The sequence below is a fragment of the Nelumbo nucifera genome, chromosome 2, assembly GCF_055504915.1.
Source record: "Nelumbo nucifera cultivar China Antique chromosome 2, China Antique-T2T, whole genome shotgun sequence".
NCBI lineage: Eukaryota > Viridiplantae > Streptophyta > Magnoliopsida > Proteales > Nelumbonaceae > Nelumbo > Nelumbo nucifera.
In genome coordinates this window covers 21846395-21867593 of record NC_142650.1, presented here as the reverse complement: position 1 = coordinate 21867593, position 21199 = coordinate 21846395, and the positions used below count along the sequence as shown (strand labels likewise).

The 21199-nt window shown below is 37.2% G+C and overlaps 1 protein-coding gene across 2 annotated transcripts; it reads right to left on the bottom strand.

Annotated features, from left to right (window-relative positions):
• Positions 1–212: 212 nt before the first annotated feature.
• LOC104595159 (protein tesmin/TSO1-like CXC 5) lies at positions 213–20857 on the bottom strand. 2 transcript variants are annotated; one of them, XM_010255762.3, is made up of 9 exons: positions 20103–20857; positions 17241–17348; positions 10588–10765; positions 7061–7405; positions 6589–6692; positions 6389–6483; positions 5935–6000; positions 1298–1723; positions 213–750 (listed from the first exon to the last, which is right to left on the bottom strand). In XM_010255762.3, the coding sequence occupies exons 1-9, from the start codon at positions 20441–20443 to the stop codon at positions 425–427; spliced, it is 1989 nt and encodes a 662-aa protein (XP_010254064.1). In that variant the 5' UTR covers positions 20444–20857; the 3' UTR covers positions 213–424. The 2 variants fall into 2 exon arrangements, with proteins under 2 accessions (XP_010254064.1, XP_010254065.1); XM_010255763.3 differs by lacking the exon at positions 5935–6000 and having other exon boundaries at positions 20103–20851.
• Positions 20858–21199: the final 342 nt, after the last annotated feature.

The following is a 21199-nucleotide window of genomic DNA, read 5'->3' as shown; positions in this document are numbered from 1 at the left end:
ATGCATTCTCCACCTTGGAAATGAGCTTCAGTCAAGAACAAGCATTTATGAGTGAAACCATGTCGCCCATGATCATCCATTTAAAAAGCATCGCATTTGGAGAAAAAAAATTTAAAAAAAAAAAAAAAAAAGATAAGATTCACCTAGAGATATAATAGAACAAACTACAATATATACTCAGAGGAACATTATGCAGATGAGGCAAAGAGAACTATATAAAAATAAATATATTAATGAGGAAGGAAAAAATGGACCTCATCGTGATCGATTCTTCTTCGATCACGGTGTACCAACAAAGTAACAATGAGGCTCAACATTTGCTTTTAACTACATCAGGAGTAGCTGAATTGAACCTTCCCCAAGTATTACAGAGATGTGGTAATATGCTTCCGGCCACTCCCCTCCCTCTCTCTCTACCATTTTTTTACACATCCTCTGTTTCAATCTTTGGTTTTATGTTACCATTCTCAGAGGATTGTCTATCCTTTGCCTGCACCTTGTTATTGGAAGTACTGACTGCAATTATTGTTTGAGGGGTTGACACACCGTTATTAGGATTGCAGTTGACAGGACCTACTGTCTGGGATGTCTCGGCACTGGATGGAATAGGAGCTTTTGCAGTAGTAATCGCACTCATTAGTTGGGATGTCTCAGCATTGGCTGAAACAGGAGCTTTTACAGTTCCATTCGTAGCAGGTTCTTGTTGACTCCCAGCTTCAGTTGTTCTGGCCAATGAAGAACAGTTTGTTTCTGCAATGTGAAACAGAATTACAAAAAAGCTGTTTTTCAGGTGACATGCTGAAAACAAGAGCATTATAAGACCATCCCCACTTTCTGTGTGAATGAAGAACAAATGCCAGGAGGATATGAAACACTATTTCACTGCAGAGACCCAGTTTCAGAATCACCCCAATTCCATAATTCACTATTTGTTATGGCATTTAAGGTCAGAATGGATACAATGCAGGCCCTAAAACATTTGTGCAATTTTCATGTGGAAGCCTTTTTGCTCAACCTATCCCCCCCCCCACCAGCCCCCCCAAAAATAGAACATGGGAACAAAAAGCAATAAATGACAAGATATTATTTCTAAATTATTTGGGAAGTTTGGGCCCATCATATTCATCTGAAGGATCCTTCGCCTGTTTCAAGGGACATTCATCAGTGTAGGAAATCTTTCTTTTACGCTTGTCAGTGTAGGAAATCAATGTTTGGCTTTTCATTTTCACAATATAACTAATACTGGCAATGTCCAAAGTTTAGAAACAAGAACACATGATCAACTAGAGAAGCTTACCCTTGATACTTGCACAAGCAGTGAGCCTTCGAAGATAATCCCGAAAACCTGTCAGTATAAGCCTTTCCTGCTCTGCATAAACCTCAGTCATGCCCTGCCCAAAAGAAGATTGTGGAGGTATGTTGTGCCCATGGGCCATAGCCCCATTAAGGGAAGGAGCTGCCATGAACATCGAATCTTGTTCATCACACATCAATGCAAGCGTTCCTGGGGACATTGGCCTTCCTTTCTGCATGTCAGCACCATCTGACCCAGAATCATCTGTGCCCATTTTATCAGGCTGAGTCCCACTGGAACGATCATCAACCACAGTTTTATTAAGTTCAGATTCTTTGCGATTGTCCTCCTTGGAATGAATTGATGAAGCATGGGAACTTTCTAGCTGATCTTCCCTATCTACTTGCTCCTCTGTCATGCCTCTCTTCTCTGCAAATGTCATATTATGATATCCAAATGATTAGATTCCCTTTGAGACAAGGTTGCACACAATTTTTATTTCCTTTTTTTGGGATAAGTAGACTGCAGTTCACCTCAGAAATCTGAAATTACAGCCCCCTCCTAGTCTACTAGTAGCCCCCCCCCCCCCCCCATAAACCACATCCTGCCCATGGCTTTGGCATCAATCCACGGTCAGGATTCATCCCACCTGTACGGTGGGGCTAAGATTTCTAAGGTGGACTGAACTATAAAAACCCCCTTGTTTTGTTTTTTTCAGCAATTACAGTAAGACACTCAACCATACAACTAGAAATATCTATGAAGATAATTATTTCTGAAGGGGTAAATTTTGTTGGTCATTATTGGTTCAATGACTATCTTTTATTTGTTTTCAATGTCTGATACAAAACAATCAGTAATACGATCTCAATAGCCCCCAGCGAAGTGAATGACGTTCGTCAAGTGAAAAACCGTCGACACTAGAAAAACATTGATAATCTAATAAATAATCTGACTCTGCTTTAATTTTTTTTAAATACAAAATTTTAAAAAGTGAACTACTTTTCAACTTTTATATATAATAAATTAATGTAGATATAACATACCGAGTATATTATATATAATTCATATTTTTCAAGGCTCCAAGTCACCCACAAAGGCACATAAAGTTGCCTGTGCAGTCAACTTGGTGCATTCATGGGGTGGAAGATGAACAAAACAAACACAACCAAAAACTTTGAGCAAGGATAGGTTTGGAGGTTTGTGAAAAAGAAACTAGAAGGGAGAAGTGTTATTCAGAATAGATGATGGAAGAAGATTTATTAGATACACAGCAGTGCTGAACGCCTCCACCCAAAACCAAGAAGGAACATGAGAATCTTGCAAACGGGTCCGAACTATAGTCAGGATGTGTCTATTCTTTCTTTCCACTACTCCATTTTGTTGAGGAGTACCAGGACAGAAATTTTGGGATTGGATTCCATGTTGTTTCAAATAAGCCTAAAAACCCCCATCAAAGTACTCTCCCCCTGAATCAGATCGTAGGACACATTTTTCCTTTAAATTGGGTATCAACATAATGTAAAGAGACTGGGCCGAATGGGCCCTAACAGCTTCTTATGTGATATCCTTCTTTATCTTTTATTTTATGTTGATGGGCCTGTTATTTGTTCTTATTTTATTTCCTTTATGTAACTGCCAAGCTGGCCGCCCACTTAAGGGTATACTTGTCATCATCAATTTGTTTTAGAATTTAATAAAATTAGGGTTAGAGGACGAAGAAGACTAATTCGACTTCTTCTCTTACCTCTTCTCTTCTACATACACAGCTCTTGCACTTCCATTCAGATCTGATTTGTACTGTTAATCACTGATCTTAAACCTAATATTAGAGGATTGATTCTCAACTCATAAGCTTGAAATAGTTTGAATGTATGATAAACTTCAGATTTCTTGCAAAGAAAATAAATCCAAGTGAAACGAGTGCAGTCATCAATGAAAGTAACAAAATATTTGAATCCTAGTCTAGAAGTAACTGGAGACGACCAAACATCATTATGTATTAAATAAAAAGGAACTGTTGCATGCTCAGAATGAGAAGGGAAGGGTAAAATATGACTTTTGCTCAAACAAGTAATGCAAGATTTATTAACATTCTTAAAGGAAGCACTAGAACTCGGTAAACTACCAAAAACAAACAAATAATCAAGTTTCTTAGAAAAAGGATGACCGAGGCATCTATGCCACAAGTTCCAGTCATTATTACAACTAAAAGATTTAAAACTAGATGTAATAGAGTAAACAAGAAGTAGAAACTGAATCAACTTTCTTCTTCTCAAACTCCAGAGCAAACAGTCGACCCAGTCTATGCCCCTTCCCCTTCACCTCCCCAGTTTGTTGGTCCTGTATCAAACAACTATTAGAGGAAAACAAGACAATGTTACCATCTTCCACAAGTTGACCAACAAAGATCAAATTTGTGGTTAATTTAAGCACAAATAAGGTCTTGGGTAGATGAAAGTAAGATGACTTAGAGGTAGATAAGTGTAAATCATCACAACCAAGCATATCTAGTTTTTCACCATTTGCAATGACAATATGTCTATTAGAAAGATGGGTTTAGGAGACTAACCAATGGAGGGCCCTGTCATGTGATTAGAGGCACCAGAGTCTATAATCCAAAGGTGGTTTGATGAAGGGCAAAAGGTAGAAGACTTACTAGAAAGGCCAATAGCTAAGAAAGCGGAAGAGATAGCCGACGACAAGAGCTGCCAATTCCGTTCTTCAGAAATACCACCAAAAGTATCATTCTGTGAAACCACTGAAGTAATGGTAGATGAGGCATCTGATTTCTCTACGAATGTCTAGTAGGCTTTATAAGACCCTTTCTTCTGGTTAGACCCATTTCCTTTTGGTAGTCGAGTTGGACATTATGTAATGATATGCCCCTACTGCTTGCAATAAGTGCATGTATTCTTCTTCTTACAATGTGAGACAACATGTCTAAACTCTTTGCATTCATATTACTGAATTCGGGAGAAATCCTTCTTCCCTTTTGATTTAGTTGTCAGGAAAACAGCATCAATGTTGGAGTATTTCCTCCCATCAAGTGTGGTCTGTGTAGCAAATCTGATTTCAGCTCTCAAAATTTCCCCAAGAATAATATCTAAATCAGGAAGTGTTCCTCAACTCAGAATATTGGATCTGACAACTTCTAACTCAGGTCTGAGATGCATTAGGAAATGCATAACCTTCCTTCTATCAAAGTGTTCTTTCATATACTTCACGCAACAATCCGATGGATCCTTTCCCATGTGTACTAACTCATATTCTGTCCAAAGGTTAATAAACCTTGCATAGTATTCCTAGACTTTTCTCTCTCCCTGATAGTATGAGAAGATATCAACCTCTATTTGGTACTGTCTAGAGGTGTTTGATTACTGATATACCTTCTTGAGATACTCATACATCTCATAAGTTGTTTTATAAACTCTCATAGGAATGGCAATGTCAACCTCAACCGATCCAAGAATCCATGATGCAATCTTTGCATTATCAATTTTCCACTGATTTAAAGCCTTAATGTTTGAGTCATCAGGTTTAGGTGTAGTTCCATCTAAATAGCCCCAAAGACCCTTTGCCTCAACATGAAACTGGAAGTTAAACTTCCACAAGGCATAGTTCGATCCATTAAATTTAACAAGAAGGACATCCATTCTTTCTGAAGCCATTAGCATTAAAAAAAAAATTGTTGATTTCCAAGACTGATATCAGAAATCGAAGAAGAGATGATGATGGGAAAGCACCTTTCACTCAGATGTCCAGAAAAGGAAACTGTCACAGTATGCTGAACCAAGAGAAGAATAAAACCCTTCTTAAACCAAACTGATTTCAACCAGGCTGAAGAGGATCACAAGAACTCCTCTGAGCAACACTAGATCTTGATTTTCAAGCAGATCTGATGTCTCCAAGTGCAGATCGAAGAAAAGAAGTAAATCTGGTGGCACAGACTTCCAGATTTCATATCTGTCAAGGTCTAATTTAAACAGCCTTGGGAGAGAATATTCTAGGGCACTAAAGGGTTCCCAAGTATTGTTAGGAAGACCCCTAGATGCCAAAAGATTCAAAGGACAAAGAAGTAAACTCAGAAGATCAGATCGTGACCTGCTCTGATACCATGTCAGAGTCTGATCTAAGTTTGTAAACCCAGGAAAAAGGAGAGACAGCAGCAGATTTGTGGGTGTGTCCAATGGAGAGATCAACACCCTAAGAAAGATATTTATATTAAACTGTAAAAGGACCAAATTGTCCTTACTGTACAAGAGAAGAAATAGTGTACAAGATAAAATAAAATACAGCAAGAGGTAAAAATAAAAAAATAGCCTCCTTGGTTAACTCTCTTCATCTCTACATTTTGGGTATCATTGACAGGCCTATTTAATAATAAAGGAAGGGTTCAGAAAGAATATATATGTGTTTGTAGACAGGGGAAAGCAAAGTGTCCATTTTTTGGCATTAGAAGTAAGAGTTAAAAAGAATATATTTGATGGCAATTTAATTACTTTTGGGAGAGGCCATTGCGTTATTGCAATAATAAAATCTTAGACTGACAAGTGCATAAATGTGGGTTCAAGTTGAGAGCATCAGTTTCTACGAAAAAACAAAAACATTAAAAATAAATAAAAAAAAAGAGGTCTGACCATCTGAGAACAGCCACTTTGAGCAAGAGTCTCCAAGGTTAGGTCCATAAGCAATCCACCCCCACCCTGGAATGGATAGCTAGGGTCATTATTCGGTAATGGCCCAATTCTAATTATTTTTTGTGGGAAAAGATCATCAAAGATGAACAGAAAAAATACTACGAGCAAGTAGATATATATCAGCTTCGCCTTTGTGTATTCAGTCAAATTTGTGAAAAAGATATGAAAACCATTCATCAATTAAAACAATAAAATATTAATATCAACAAGCAGAAATGCTACAGTTCCTGCTTAGTGCTTTATCCAGACAAAGTAGTTAAGCTGGCAATACATAGCTATTGAATGGATAAATGGATATATTTATAGGTGGGCTAGCAGGTACAATAACACTAATATTTAGTTCCGAACTTGAGAGTTGAAGAAAAGTTTACACTCTCTTTCAATCAACATGTACCTGAAAGTGTCTTAGCAGCTTCTCCTGATACCACCACCAAAAGTGTGCAAAGCTCCTTCACATCCTGTGGTTGGATGATATCTGCTAGCAGAGACCTTCAGCATGACCAGTAATGCTACTTAATTAATGTGGAGTTGTGGACATAGATGAAAAGCTGCCATTAACTAGAAAAAATGATAATCTGACAAGAAAATAATTACCTGTATGCAGATTTTGAAGAGCCTAAAACTGCAGTATTAACAACGCGAGCAACGGGGATGGAAGATAAGGAAGAAGAGGGTATAGAAGCTTTTGGATGATTTCCCTGATTAACAAAGAAAACATTCTGCTCAACCAATGCAATTACAAGTTCTACATATGGTAATCAAATCCAGAAGCAGAGGTTGTTTTGAGGATTATCCATAAAAACTAAGATAATTGGCAGATGATAAAAAATGAAACGCAAAGCATATGGCATCCTTCTGATGCCTGGTGTCTATGCAAACATAAGGCATGGTCTTTTGATTTACAGCCCATTTTTAAATGGCATTTTTATTATGGATCCAGAAGGGAAGGTAAGGGCATCTATTTAATGGGGGAAGGTATGACTTCTGGTGGTTCTATCAACTAGAATTCTTCACAAACTGACTACCAAAATGATATTTTCATCAAGGATGCTTGGTTCAAAAATACCTGTGGGAACTGTGCAAGCCTGTGAACAGATAGATCCTTGGCTGTTGTGCAGAAGAAGAGATCCTGACTTTTTCTCTTCTTGGATGCTGGAGGGGATCCAATAGCCCCAGTAATGGCAGCATTAGCTGCCTGTTGGATGTATGCCATGGCATTACCATGGTCTCCATGAAAGAGAGCCCGTCTCTCCTCACTGCCTTCAAAGTTTTTACAGTCCATGCATTTACAATTTTCAGAGCACAGAATGTTGGCTTGAAAGCACTCGCAATATTTCTTGAGGCATCCTGATTTCTTGCAGTGACATCCTTTGTTGTGCTTTCCCACCATTGGAACCTCCCCCGCATCCTCCTAGATTCATTTCAGTGGTTCAAATAAATGTCCACAACCAAAATTAAAAATAAGAACAAAATCTATTCAGCATACAATAGAGAGTAAATTGAAAATACTTTAGAAGTATACACCGATTACAAATTTTACAGTTTATTAGCAGTAAACACTAAAAGCCACATCTAGGTTCTGTTCAAATTCGAACCGTCCATGTGATATTGTGATGTAACTTTGAAATGGTATCACACTGCAACTGCATACAGTAGGGAGTAAATTGAAAATACTTTAGAAGTATACACCTATTACAAATTTTACAGTTTATTAGCAGTAAACACTAAAAGCCACATCTAGGTTCTGTTCAAATTCGAACCATCCATGTGATATTGTGATGCAACTCTGCATTGGTATCACACTGCTACCCCCCCCCCCCCAAAGGAGCAAGGAGACTTATGCACTGAGTAAATTGATAAAAAAAAATGCAGTAATATACTGATTTTACTGGAATTAAAATCAAGAGGAAGTCATATTTATATAATCTATGTTTTTAATTGTTTCATTATATTTCTGCAAAAGGAAATTATATGAACTTTTTTAAGTATATGGTTTTTCAAAGCAAGCTTCTGATTTATCAAGACTTGTTTTGGCATCAAAAATTATCCAAATTTTGCATTATTCAATACTGAGTTGTAAACAGATGGAATGCGGGAAGCTTTCATTTGACATACCAGATTCCAGGAAGAAAAGTCAAAAAATCCACTTAGCACAGTCTAATAACATGTCCCATTTAAAACCAAACATGAAATTCTTGCAGTAAGATACAGGTTTTCATGGAACAAAGCTCTGGCATGCATTTAGTTATTTACAACTCATAAATAAATAGCTTCACTAAAATGGGCATTTCAACCAAGTAGATTGGTAATTGTGTTTTGTATATCTGAGATATATCTTTTTCATACTCCCATCTTTTCAGCTTTTTGCATTTAGAATCATGTTATATTACCCCAGCATGTAGCTTCAAATTTGAAATTTAGACAGGATTGGTTGTCTCATCTGAGCTTATTTCAAGCATCAATTTTTCTCCAAGTTCTTCAACAGTTTATGCTAGGTTCTCAATAGGTTGTTTTTTTATGAGTTTTTAAGGCAGAACATTTTGGCTGTTGTATTGGGATTACTCCTCACTCAAACATGGCAAGGGAAGTACCTCAGCCCCAACCACACTATTTTATCAGCCTCAACCAAGATCCATGAGACTAACCACACATGCTTGAAGAGACAATGAATGGCACCAGATCTTTTGGCATTCTATTATTTTTGGAAGGGTTGTCAAATGAACGGGTATATGGACCTAATCACAATAGAATGGACTAAGGCAAAGTTATCCAGGTTTTTAAACAGGCTGGATGTGGAACTGAGCCTAGCCTGACCTGGCCCCAAACAAACAAATCTTTAACACCTTTTGCTTCATCTGTCCACCATTGAAAGATAATAGCAGATGTTTGATTGCATTCTTCACCTAGATTTTGTTTTGTTCAATTTTCAAGTCACAGGTAAAATCTCACATCATCATTTAACAACTTGAAATCACAGAGACAAGACTTAATTAGTGTGCATGTATATGTGTTTTGTCAGGAGCAATAAACATGGACGAATGGATGAACTTAGTTTATTTGAGTTTCTATAAAAGTATGCCAAGAGTGGTGAGTGATTTCCATGCTCCAATTGATTCTAGGCACCTCATTGATGATTCTAAGATTTTTCTCTTCTTTCTATATCTTTACATTGACGAATGGATGAACTTAGTTTATTTGAGTTTCTATAAATGTATGGCAAGAGTGGTGAGTGATTTCCATGCTCCAATTGATTCCAGGCACCTCATTGATGATTCTAGGATTTCTCTCTTCTTTCTATATCTTTACATTGACGAATGGATGAACTTAGTTTATTTGAGTTTCTATAAATGTATGCCAAGAGTGGTGAGTGATTTCCATGCTCCAATTGATTCTAGGCACCTCATTGATGATTCTAGGATTTCTCTCTTCTTTCTATATCTTTACATTAATTCTAAAAGTAGCCATTACAGCCATCAATAGCCATAAGTTCTTCATCAAATATGCCCATTCAACATTCCCAAAAGACTGAAACTAACCAGCTAAGTTTTTCTTTAATTTTCCTATTTGAGCCATTTTCATCCTTTTGTGTCAAATTATCTCCTATTGCTCTCATAGTTGTATCAATAGACCTTCATAAGCTTTCATCATAATAAATTTCACCTCAAAAATCCACCTAACAGCCTAGATTTTATAATTTTTGGGCCTTCTTTAGAAAGTGGAATTTTTGTCCTTTTGTGCAAGACATACTACAAACCCTACCAGACTTGGTTGGCCCCTTCATCTATCCAGCCTAAACCTACTTATAAATTTTCATTGAAAAATTCCAACCCTAGACCTATTTTCCTCAAATCAAAACGTTTCTCAATTTTGGGACAAATCTACAAGTATTGCAATTAAGATCCAAGACCCATCCAAACCTAAACCAATCTCTACTTTTAGTCTTAAAATCCTCCCAAACCCTAATCTAGCTAGTTAATTTCTTCCTAACTCATCCTTGGGCCATTGTCACCCTACATCAAATTGATACCAAGCAAGTGATCCTACAACAATTTGGTACCAAGAGCAGGTTATCCTACATCACAACCTTAGAAAGCAAAAATATTGCTAACAAATGTGTTTCTGGATACTAGCAATAATGACATATAAACTTAGAAAATTGAATTTGTGTATCTTAAAATTATATTCTTTCTATAGTACCCACACTTAGCACAAATAGAAGATGATTTAATAACTTGAGGTGATGCAGGACTCTGTTATAATTTATAAGAACCCAATCAAACTTGGAAAAATAAGTCAGTGTTAAAATTGGGAACTATAACTTGAGACTTGATCTGATAGAAAAAAGAAAACAAGAATATTTTATTAGCTGGCAAATGGAAACCCAAGAATTGACTGGAAAACTGAAAGGAACTAGAGAAAATGAGGCCACTAAACTCATAAATGTCAAACCAGCTGAATCAATAATATACATGGAGGATGCATTCCCTATTCCATAATTATTCCATTAATTTAAACCATGGAAGCACGTTAACATCTAACCCAAGTAATCCAGAAATAGATTGTTATAAATCTTGATGCAATCAAACTGCATACCCTGTCATCCCGTGTTCCATGTGGACTGCTAGCAATCTTTGGCCGGAATGCATTTGGATTACGCTCTAAGGTAACTTCAACAGCCTCCTGTCTAGCAACCTCATTCTCAACATTATTACAACAATTTACACAGTTGCACCCATCACAATATATCCCAGAAGCAAAGCACTCACAGTACCTGATCATATATTGCCAAATTAGCTTCATATCAATAACATGATTTAACAATCCATTACGCTTCATAATGTTCAGATAAACTCAATGTTGCAAGTAAATGAACATGATAGGGAAAACAGGAATTTTTTATCCAATAAACTAATAATTTAGTAGTTCACTGTTAGTAACACCAAACAAGTATATTTCCATCAGAAAGTACCAGCTAGCTTGCTGGTTGTAGTGGAGACCTGGGGTCAAACCCCACTTTCATCAGGATTTGGGTTGTTTTGGGGTTTGGGTGAGGGCTACCCCCCCCCCCCCACACACACTGTGTAGCTCATTTCTCTAGCAAAAGAAATTATAAATTTCCATGATTTTTTTATCACTCATTAGAAATCAAATTGGTGAATTAAATAGAATGCATCCATCCCACCGGCCATTATCCAACTGGATCCACCTGGGGACAAGGGATAACTTATTCAGCTGAAATTAATCTGTTAATATCAATTGATTGAGCAGCTTAGAGAACAGAATCAAATCTTGCGTGTTAATTATGTATATCTTTCACTTAGAGATATACCATTGCAGAATGCTCAACTCACATGGTCCAATTTGCAAGAGAATCCAGTGTGTTGTAAGCCGGATAGACTTTTAGTCAATGCTAGTTGAGAGGAGCATTTTAGGTAGGTGGAGGTTAAAACTTTGACCAGATTAATATCAGATCTTGGCCTTTGTAGTTACAGTCAGATGAATTATCTTTCAGTCCTATACTATTCAGGTTTGAAAATATGTGGACAACACAGTGTTTTAAAAGCAAAAGGCGCAAAAAAATGCGCAAGGGCCATTTTGCCTCCAAGGCACAAGGCAAGGCACTCGTCTTTTTGAATCAAGGCGCAAAAAAAAATCTAAAAAATTCAAAAAAATGCCAAAAATTCAAATTAGGGTCATAAATTCTTAATCCCTATAAAAAAGATTTTATAACTTTAAGTTCCCTTTAAAAATATCTTTTATTAGGATGAATGAATGAGAAACATTAGCAAATATGGATATTTTTAAAAGACACTTAAGGTTATAAAACCTTTTTTATAGGGATTGAGAATTTAAGACCCTAATATGGACTTGTTTGGGTTTGCCTCAAGGGACTTGGTCAGGGCTCCAGCCCAGCTGCTAAACAAACAAACAAACAAAAAACAGAAAAATGCACAGATTCTCAAAAGGCACACGCCTGGGCTGAAGCGCAAGGCGCAACAGGCACACACCTTTTGAAAATACTCCACTTGGGACCTAGACAAGGCGCATACCCTAAAATGTGCCTTGCCTGTGCGCCTAGGTGCGCCTTTTAAATCACTAGGACAATGCACCCAAATTTCAATGAAAACATAGACTTGTGGTGGAAAGAAGGGTAAGCAGAAGGGAGTGTTGGGTTTTAGTTTATGCAAAGGTTGGGGATGATCAAAAATAAGTTGAAGTTTTGGAATGTTCAGGATTTTAGAAGAGTTGAGTAAAAAAATGGAGATTTTAAGACAGGTGGAGGAGGTGGATAGGATAGAAAGGGAGGAGAGTAGGGGATTGCAAGAGGAAAAGAGAAGGAAAAGAATGGAGTTAAGGGCTGAGCTAGAATTGATTTTAAAGAGGGAGGAAATCTGTTGGCAACAAAAGTCGAGATGTAAGTGGTTGAGGGAAGGGAATGGAAATAGTAAGTACTTTCATTTGTTAGCAAATGAGAGAAAAAGAAGAATAAAATATCAAAACTAGTAGAGAATGGAGAAGAAATACGGAATAAAGCAGAAATTGAATCAGTGTTAACTTCCCATTTTAGAACCTTTTTGCCCAACTGTCCTCTCGACTCTCAAGGCCTAGGTTAGTGGGTCTGTTTTGGGATAGAATTCCAAGGGAGGTGGCTGCAAGATTAGAAGAACCTTTTTCATTGGGAGAAATAAAGAGAGCGGAGATGAGTATGAGTGGAGATAAAGCACCTGGTCCTGATGGATTTACGCTATCGTTTTGCCAAGAATGCTGGGAGACTATAAAGGAGGACTTGTAGAAAGTGTTTAATGATTTTTATGAAAGAAGGAAAGTGGGGAGAGAAATGAATTCCACATTTGTTTCCTTAATTCCTAAATGTGCAGGGGCTGTCTCCACCAAAGATTTTAGGCCCATAAGTCTCACAACAAGCTTGTACAAAATCTTGGCAAAAGTTCTATCAATCAGAATGAAAGAGGTGTTGCATTATGTGATTTCAAGTGAACAAGGGGCTTTGTCAAAAAAAGACAAATTATTGATCAAATTCTTATAGCGAATGAGGCTGTGGAGGATTTTAGGAAGGGAAAGAAAAAACGTTTTATTTTCAATTTGGGTTTGGAGAAAGCCTATGACCATGTGGATTGAGGGGTTTTGCAATGGATGATGGAATAAATGGGATTTGGGAATAGATGGATAAAGTGGATGATGCGGTGTTTAAAAAAACATTCATTTCTCAATTCTCATCAATGGTGCTCCACAAAATTTTTTTTTTAGGCAACCAGGAGAATTTGACAAGGTGATCCTTTGTCCCCTATGTTGTTTCTCTTGGTGGCTGAGATTATGAGAAAGTTGCTGAAAAGGGCTGATGAGAGAGGGTTTTTTCGAGGTTCTAGAGTGGGTAGACAAGGACAGGTGGTGTCACATCTGCAATTTTCAGATGATACTTTGATTCTTGGGGAATTTAGGGGTATTTAGGACGTGAGAGCTTTGAGGTGTATTTTGAGGCTAGTGGAAGAGGTAACTGGGCTGAAGATTAACCTCTCAAAGTGTAATTTGGCGGGGACCAATTTGGAGAGTTTTGTAGTGGAGGAGTGTGCCGGAATCTTGGGTTGTGGTATTAGGGAGTGGTTCGTTAAAATATTCACGACTACCTTTGGGGGGAAGTCCAAAGTTGCCAGGGTTTTGGGATGGGGTGATTGAGAAATTTGGTAAAAGGCTAGCCATTTGGAAGAAAAATTACATATCTAAAGGGGGAGGGTAACTATGATTAAGTCAACTCTGTCGAGTATCCCAATTTTCTTTTTGTTAGTTTATCAAGCCCCAGTGAAAGTAGTGCAAAAATTGGATAAGTTAATCAGGGACTTTCTTTGGAAGGCAAGGAATAATAAGGTCAATCATTTGGTGAATTGGTCGGAGGTCTATAAGCCTAAAGAAGTTGGGGTTGGGGGATAGGAAGTTTTGGGCGAAAAATAGGGCATTGTTAAGTAAGTAGTTGTGGAGATTTCCTAAAGAAAGGGAAGCTTTGTGGCATTTGGTCATAGTAAGCATCTATGGCTTAGACCCTAATGGATGAGACTCCAGAGCAGGAAAAAGACCCAATGCCAGAAGCCCTTGGAAAGCAATTTTGTCTTTACTTTTTCACAACACATAAGATACGATGTTATTTCAACACAAGGGTAAAATTTTGGGAGGACATCTAGTGGGGGGATGCAACACTTTGCCAATTGTTCCCAAGAATTTACAGGATGTCAAAATTCAAAAACAAAACTATTGCTAATTGTTATTCCTTGACTAAATCTAGGATGGTGTGGGACTTGGATTTAAGGAGGAATTTAAGAGACCGTGAAACTAATGAATTGATCCCCAGGGATGGCAATTTTCCCCATCCCCAATGGGGACCCGATGGGGTTGGGGATGGGAATTGTTTCGATGGGGTGGGGACGGGGACGGGGATTAATAGGAATCCCCGATCGGGGTCGGGGCCGGGGATGGGGATTGAGGTCCCCGCCCCGACCCCGATTATATATATATATATGTTATTTATATTAAATGTATATTATTTATATATATATATGGGAAAATCTATGATGCAGAAAAGATATGGTATGGAAAGAGTTTTGACCCATGAATTTTGATAAATAACACCTTATTTGCTACAACGTTTATGATTCCAATTTATTGGTCAGTTGTTTTTATTTAAATTTTTTATTTATTTTTCAAAAAAAATCTATTATCTAAAAAATTTCAGGGATTTAGGTCCCCGCGGGGAACCCATCCTCGTCGGGGATCGGGAATGGAGGACAAATTTTATCCCCGACGGGGATCGGAGACAGGGATGTGGGTTAATTTCAGAATCGGGGGCAAGGACGGGGAATATGATCCTCGCCCCATTGCCATTCCTATTGATTCCCTTGTTCAAATTACTTCAAGACATTGTTCTTAATCATTCAAGTATTGATGAGAGGGTTTGGACCCCATCCATAAAAGGTAGTTATACTTGTTCATCTTTTTCTAAAGTCCTTGTTAACCAAGTTGGCAGCCATTCCTCCCCAGCCAAAGAATTATGGTCCAGCCCAATCCCCCCCTCCAAAGTAAAGTTGTTTTGTTGGGAGGTAGCAAAGCAATTCTTAAACACCTAACAGACTCCGAAGGAAGTGTAAAAATTGGGCTCTTTCACCCCATGTTTGTGTTCTTTGCTGGAAAGACAGGGAAAGCGCCAACCATCTTCTTTTACAGTGCTCTTATGCATTCCAGATTTGGCATCTTTTTGTCTCCTTGGTGGGCAAAGAGTGGACAGCTCCTGCAAAGGTGGTGGATATGTTTAAACCACAAGTTATGAGACCTTCTACACCAAGACAGAAGATTTTATGGCAGTGTGTGAGAGGGGCAGTGTTGTGGGGTTTATGGAATGAAAGAAACAGCAAAATATATGAACAAAATTACAAAGATGTGGAGGAGTTATCGAACTTACAACTATAAGGGTTGCACACTAGGCTCAAGTCAACAAAGAGTTCAATGAAGTAAGCCTGAATGATTTATTAAGAGAGTGGAACATAATTCCCAGTTTTAATAACAAGGTACCACAAAGTAGGGGTGCTCACGGTTCGGTTAACCGAGTTGTGGGCCTATTTTTCAAACCAAACCAGTATTACCAATTTTTGGAAAATCGGTAACCAAAACCAAAGCCGATTGGTTAACCAATTGACCGCTTCAATTAATCGTCAATTTTTCGGTTTTTATATTTATAATACATATCATATAAAAATAAATAATAAAAAACAAGAAATACATATAAAATATTATATTATAAATAATATATAGATAATATAAAATAGATATGAAAAATATGTATAATATACATATAATATATAAATATATGTACACCGGTCAATTCAGTTAACCACCGGTGTTTTATATTGGTTAACTAAAACCGAACCAACCAATCGGTTAACTGGAATTTTTGGTTCAGTCTCATCAGTTCGGTTCGGTTTTCGGTTTTTTTATGATCACCCCTACCACAAGGAGATGTAGAATGGACTCCATCAGGTGTTGGAAATTGTAAATGGGTGTTGACTAGGAAATACCGGGAGTTCAGGAGTGGGAAGAGTGGTTAGGGATTCAGCTGGCAATGTAATTCTTAGCTTTTCAGGGCCAGCTGGTTTTGGAAATTCTCTAAGGTCAGAGATGTTGGCTTTAATCCAAGGCCTTAAACTGATAATTGAGCAAGGGTTAATGAATATAGTGGTTTAAGGGGACTGTCAAACAGTTATTTTTTGGATGCAATCTCAGGATTTGATACATTGACAATTTAGACAGTTGGTGAGATTGGCTCAATCCTTGGGTACCAACTTGAAGTCTTGAAAATCTCATTTATTCAGATTCCCAGGAGTGCAAATAAGCTAGCTGACTCCCTGGCAAGATTGGGGGTAGGTAAAGATAGTTTGGATGGGGTTGCCCAGGGCAGGGCTGTAATCTGTAAGAGGAATTTCTTTTGCTGTTTTTGACCTTTTTGGTCTCTTTTGGTTTGATTTAAAGGCTGTTGTATTTTAGGTCACCTGCTGTGGTTTTTAGAAGTGTGGCTTCTGCTCTTTAATGAATTAATCTTTGATGCTTATCAAAAAAAAAAATTATGTATTTCTTTCAGTAAAAACCAGCAGTTCTGGTATCCATGTGTGCATATAGTAGTCACTTATTTCAACTAGTTTACAGTTCAACATATTTATTAACTCCTTTAGAGCAAGAGAGGTAAGGGGAAAGGGAGAGGGAGAAAGGTGGATAAAGAGATAGCCAAATGTCTGTATAAAAGAATATGCAGTCTCCTTTGATGAATACCTTCAATAGAGCCTTAGGTCTCCTAAGTTCTAGTATTTATATTTCACAAAATGACATAGGCTACTACAAATGCAGCCAACTTGGAAGCTAATAGGTAGCTTTATACCTTTCATGGAACCCCAGAGTTCTAAATTTCATCATTAGTCACACAGACAATCAGAACATTTTATTACCCCTAACCCCATTAATGTAAAGAAAATGAAAAGGCAAAAAAAAAAGTCTTAATTCAGACTGTGCAACAACATTCATAACAAAAAAAAAAAACAGTAATAACTAAAAAGCATATGGTATATACTACGATTGTTTTCTGAGGCGAAATTTTGAGGTTATGAACAATAGCAACCAACAATAAATTAGGAAGAAATCCAAACCTTTCCTACAGCACTTTAATAGAAATGCATACAAATAAGAAAAGTACTTACAATTTTAAACACCGTGAATTTTTGCAATTGCATTGTTTTTGTTTCTTTGGAGTGCTGTCTTTTACTTCTATGCCAGGCCGTGGGCGTGATCTTGGGGATTCTGGCTTTCTGAATAAATAGAAGTGTTAGTGTTACAGACCAAAAGAATTTTTTTAAATTCCTCTGTTGAGTATAATAATACATACAGAAACCTCATGTAGGTAGACTTTGAGCTTTTCCAAGAATAACTTAGCCAACATTATCAAAGAGTTGAAAGCATAGCAAAAGAACAAAGGAAGCGAAGAATGTGATATACATCTGTGTGTGTGCATTACATTTATTGAATTTCACCTTTGGTTCTATGCATATCCTCAATACGTACAATACTAGGGGGGGCATGTTTTGTGTGTGTGTGTGTGTATTGGGGGAGGGGGGGCTTCTTAGGGTATGTTTCTTATACCTCTTCAAATGGGTACTCTGCCTATATCAAAAGCTTCATTGGTTGTTGTAACTTTCCATGTACAAGTGTCCTTGTCATTTTCTAATTTTGAAATGTTATCAATAGACTGACTTGTATTGTTGTTGTGGATAGAATTGATGAACTCATTTTTTGTCTACCTTCTACATCTTAGTTCTAACTTTTTCATTTGTGTGAATGGGTCCTTTCATACTACACAAGGTTGATCCACCCAACGGATGTAGAAATTAGCTTGGCTTGACTTAACAGAAAACACAATGACTTTGGACCTTATCCTGACTTGGTTACCAGAAAAAGAAATTCCTGAAAAGAGCATGAGTACCTGAATGCTCTAAGAAAAAGAAAACATTTGCATGGTGATATGCATTCTTTTTTAATAAAATTGATAGTATATATTGCCTTCGAACTGTGTTGCATAAACACTTTAAATGAGTGTCATGTCTATGTTGAACACTTCAATTTTCAGCATTTCTATGTTCCACACCTTGTCCATGCTCTATCCTTGCCATATCTGTGCCACATGGTCTCCAAATTTTAAAAAATAAACTCATTGTAACGGGTAAAAATGTGCAGTTCAACCATAAGGAAGGATTTGTAGTGGGTCTAGTGGCATATTTTCAATCATATTAGATTGGGCTTTTATGCTTAAAAAATTCAAGATATAAGAACTAATCATGGCAGAATAGTGAAAATATCTGATGTACATACTTTTGGTATTTTCTTCAACAGATTTCTTTCTCTTCATACTGTTTTACTTGTAAATCTTCATTTTTCATTGTGAAAGTATATACTGTCACAAGTCCAATTCCATTTAATGCAATAACAATAATAATAAAAATAATAATAATAATAATAATAATAATAAATATAAATATAACTATCATCATCACCATCCTTTCTACCACCCTCATGTTAGATGAATTGGCAGGCAACTGCAGCCAACAAGGGAAGTCTCAAGGATGAATCCCCTCAAAGACTGTGTGCCACATAGAATGCCTCTGTAGTTTGTGAGTTGTCAGATTCTTTGAGATACCAGATGGGTACCACCAGGGAAAAAAATGCCTATCTTTGCCAAGCATACCTGCCATAAATCCAGGATATGCCTGGGAGATTCTATGCATTTCAAAGTTTCCCAAGAATTTATTGGTAGGAAAATTACACAACCCATAGACATAATTTAGGGAACAAGATTATCAAAATAACTCAAAAACCACCCAATATCTTCTAAATTTAAGTACTAGGTTCTCTAGATTTAGGAAGAAAGAAACAAATTCAAGGTTGCCCAAGAATTTATTGGTCGAATACATTATACAGCCCACAGACACAATTTAGGGACAAGATTATTGAAAGAACTCAAAAACCGCCTGATATCTTCTAAACTTAAGTACTAGGTTCTCTAGATTTAGAAAGAAAGAAACTAAATCATTAACCATTGGATATCTTCTAAATTTAAATGGTAGGTTCCTTGGATTTAGAAAGAAAGAAAACAAAATGGTTATATACATCTATGATTTCTTTGAAGAGAACAATTCAAGATACGAAGCATCCCATCTTTACTGCTTTTTTATATCATTATTCACTAAAGATATTGCTTACATTTATGGATCATAACTCCATAGCTAACCTACAAGAATAATAATTTCACAATCTGAGTCATAAAATGCAGCTAAAGTCGGATATTGAAGATCTACTAGACTACTACCGACAACTACTACCAAGAAAAATTATTGATCAAAAAAAAAACTACTACCAAGAAAAATAATCATTTTGTATGGTATAACTTCAAGCTGAAGGCATATTATTTCCTGTTTTTAAGAAAGAAATCAAGTGTAAGTTCAAACATAATTTGTCTGTCAACAATCTCAGAGCAGTTGCTTTTCTGTTGTTTGTTAAAAAACGATCAAATATAGGCAGACCAAGTTACACTGTTTCTTCATCATCTGATCTCTCAATTAACACAAACTAGCTTCCAAACTCAAATACAACATATGACGACAAGCTTACCATTTTTAGCTTTAAAAACAATAAAATTTTCTGATGATAGTGTAACAAAAGTATCATATCAAATATATTCTGATAATTGAACAACTTTATATATATATATATATATATAGAGAGAGAGAGAGAGAGAGAGAGAGAGAGAGAGAGAGTAGAAATTTGAGAAAAAAAAAATAGAACAAAAATAATGGCTTTGCAGAAAATCTAAAATAAAATAAGTAGAAAACTGAAAAGGAAAAAGTATGAAAAAGAAAAGAAAAGCAACAAGAGCAAAAGAACATTAGTGATGCAGCGGGTGAAAAAAGAATGCTGGTTAAATTGCCTGAAAAACTGAAAGCTTTCACCTTCCTCCTAAAATCAATTAAACAAAAAAGTAACATCCTAAATAACGGTTGCAGAAAACTTACACAACTGAAAACGAAGGACGGGGAAGCGAAGGTTGAGGCTGCAGAGGCGACTGTGACTGTTGCTGTGACAGTGACTGTGATTGTGGTTGTGACTGCGGCTGTGGATGTGGATGTAACTGTGGTTGTGGCTGTGCCTGTGGGTGTGGATGTAACTGTGATTGTGGCTGCGGCTGCGGGTGTTCCGGCAAGACGACGCCCGCCGATGCACTGCAGAAAGCCGTGAAATCCAGCTGCCTCGCGAGCTTTTTCGGCGGGAAATCTGAGGTCGCTACAACCGTCCCCGTTGTCGTAATCGACTGGAGCTTTTTCAGCGGGAAATCCCCGCCGTTACCTTGCTCCATCGGCTTTAAAATTGAAAAATTAAATAAAATTTGAAACGGACGACGACGAATTCAATCAAATAAATTTTCTTCAACCACCACAAAATCCCTCAAAAATCATCTTAAATTAGATAACTTCCGGATCGAGAAGCCTCTCGAAGATCGCCGATAAATAGTTAAAGGAAGGAGAAACCGTGTCGTTACGCAGCTGCAAATTAAACCCCGGAATCCGGCAAATGTCGACCGGAAATTGTTGCAGAGTGACTGGATTCCGGCGAACTCGATCAGTACGTGCGGAGACAAAGTGCAAGGAGATACACAAAAGATAGGATTTTTGCTCAAAAATATTTGTTCGAGAGAATAAAATAGAAGGGAAGGGAAGGGAGAGAAGGGAGTAGAGAAGCTATTAGCCTCTCTCCTCCCTCTCGATCTTTTGAAATTCAATTTGCAAATATTGGACGGCTAGATGAGGATGGTAATCCCATCTGACGGTAGATGCTAAGGGGATTGATCCGACGGTCGGAATTCATAGGCGAAGGTATGGTGGATTGTTAAACGTTGGATTGAGGGAGATATGAATTTTCAAGGAAAGTGGTGCGAGTGGAAAGTGCTGACGCCTTAGGGAATTTTGTATGTTTCTAATGATTTCGATTTATTTATGGAATAAAAGTAAAATAAAAAATTGGCGCTAAAAATGCCAGGCCATTGAGCATTTGAGCTTGATTTTGTATGGGCTCCTCTTTAATTTTGACACGTGCGACATGGATTTTTGTTTTT

Coding starts and splice junctions, on each gene's coding strand:
- LOC104595159 (XM_010255762.3), bottom strand. CDS start 20,443: ATGGAGCAAGGTAACGGCGGGGATTTCCCGCTGAAAAAGCTCCAGTCG. Junction 10,766..17,240: donor AATTCACGGTGTTTAAAATT/GTAAGTACTTTT, acceptor ATATATGATCAG/GTACTGTGAGTGCTTTGCTT. Junction 6,484..6,588: donor TCTTCAAAATCTGCATACAG/GTAATTATTTTC, acceptor GTCATGCTGAAG/GTCTCTGCTAGCAGATATCA.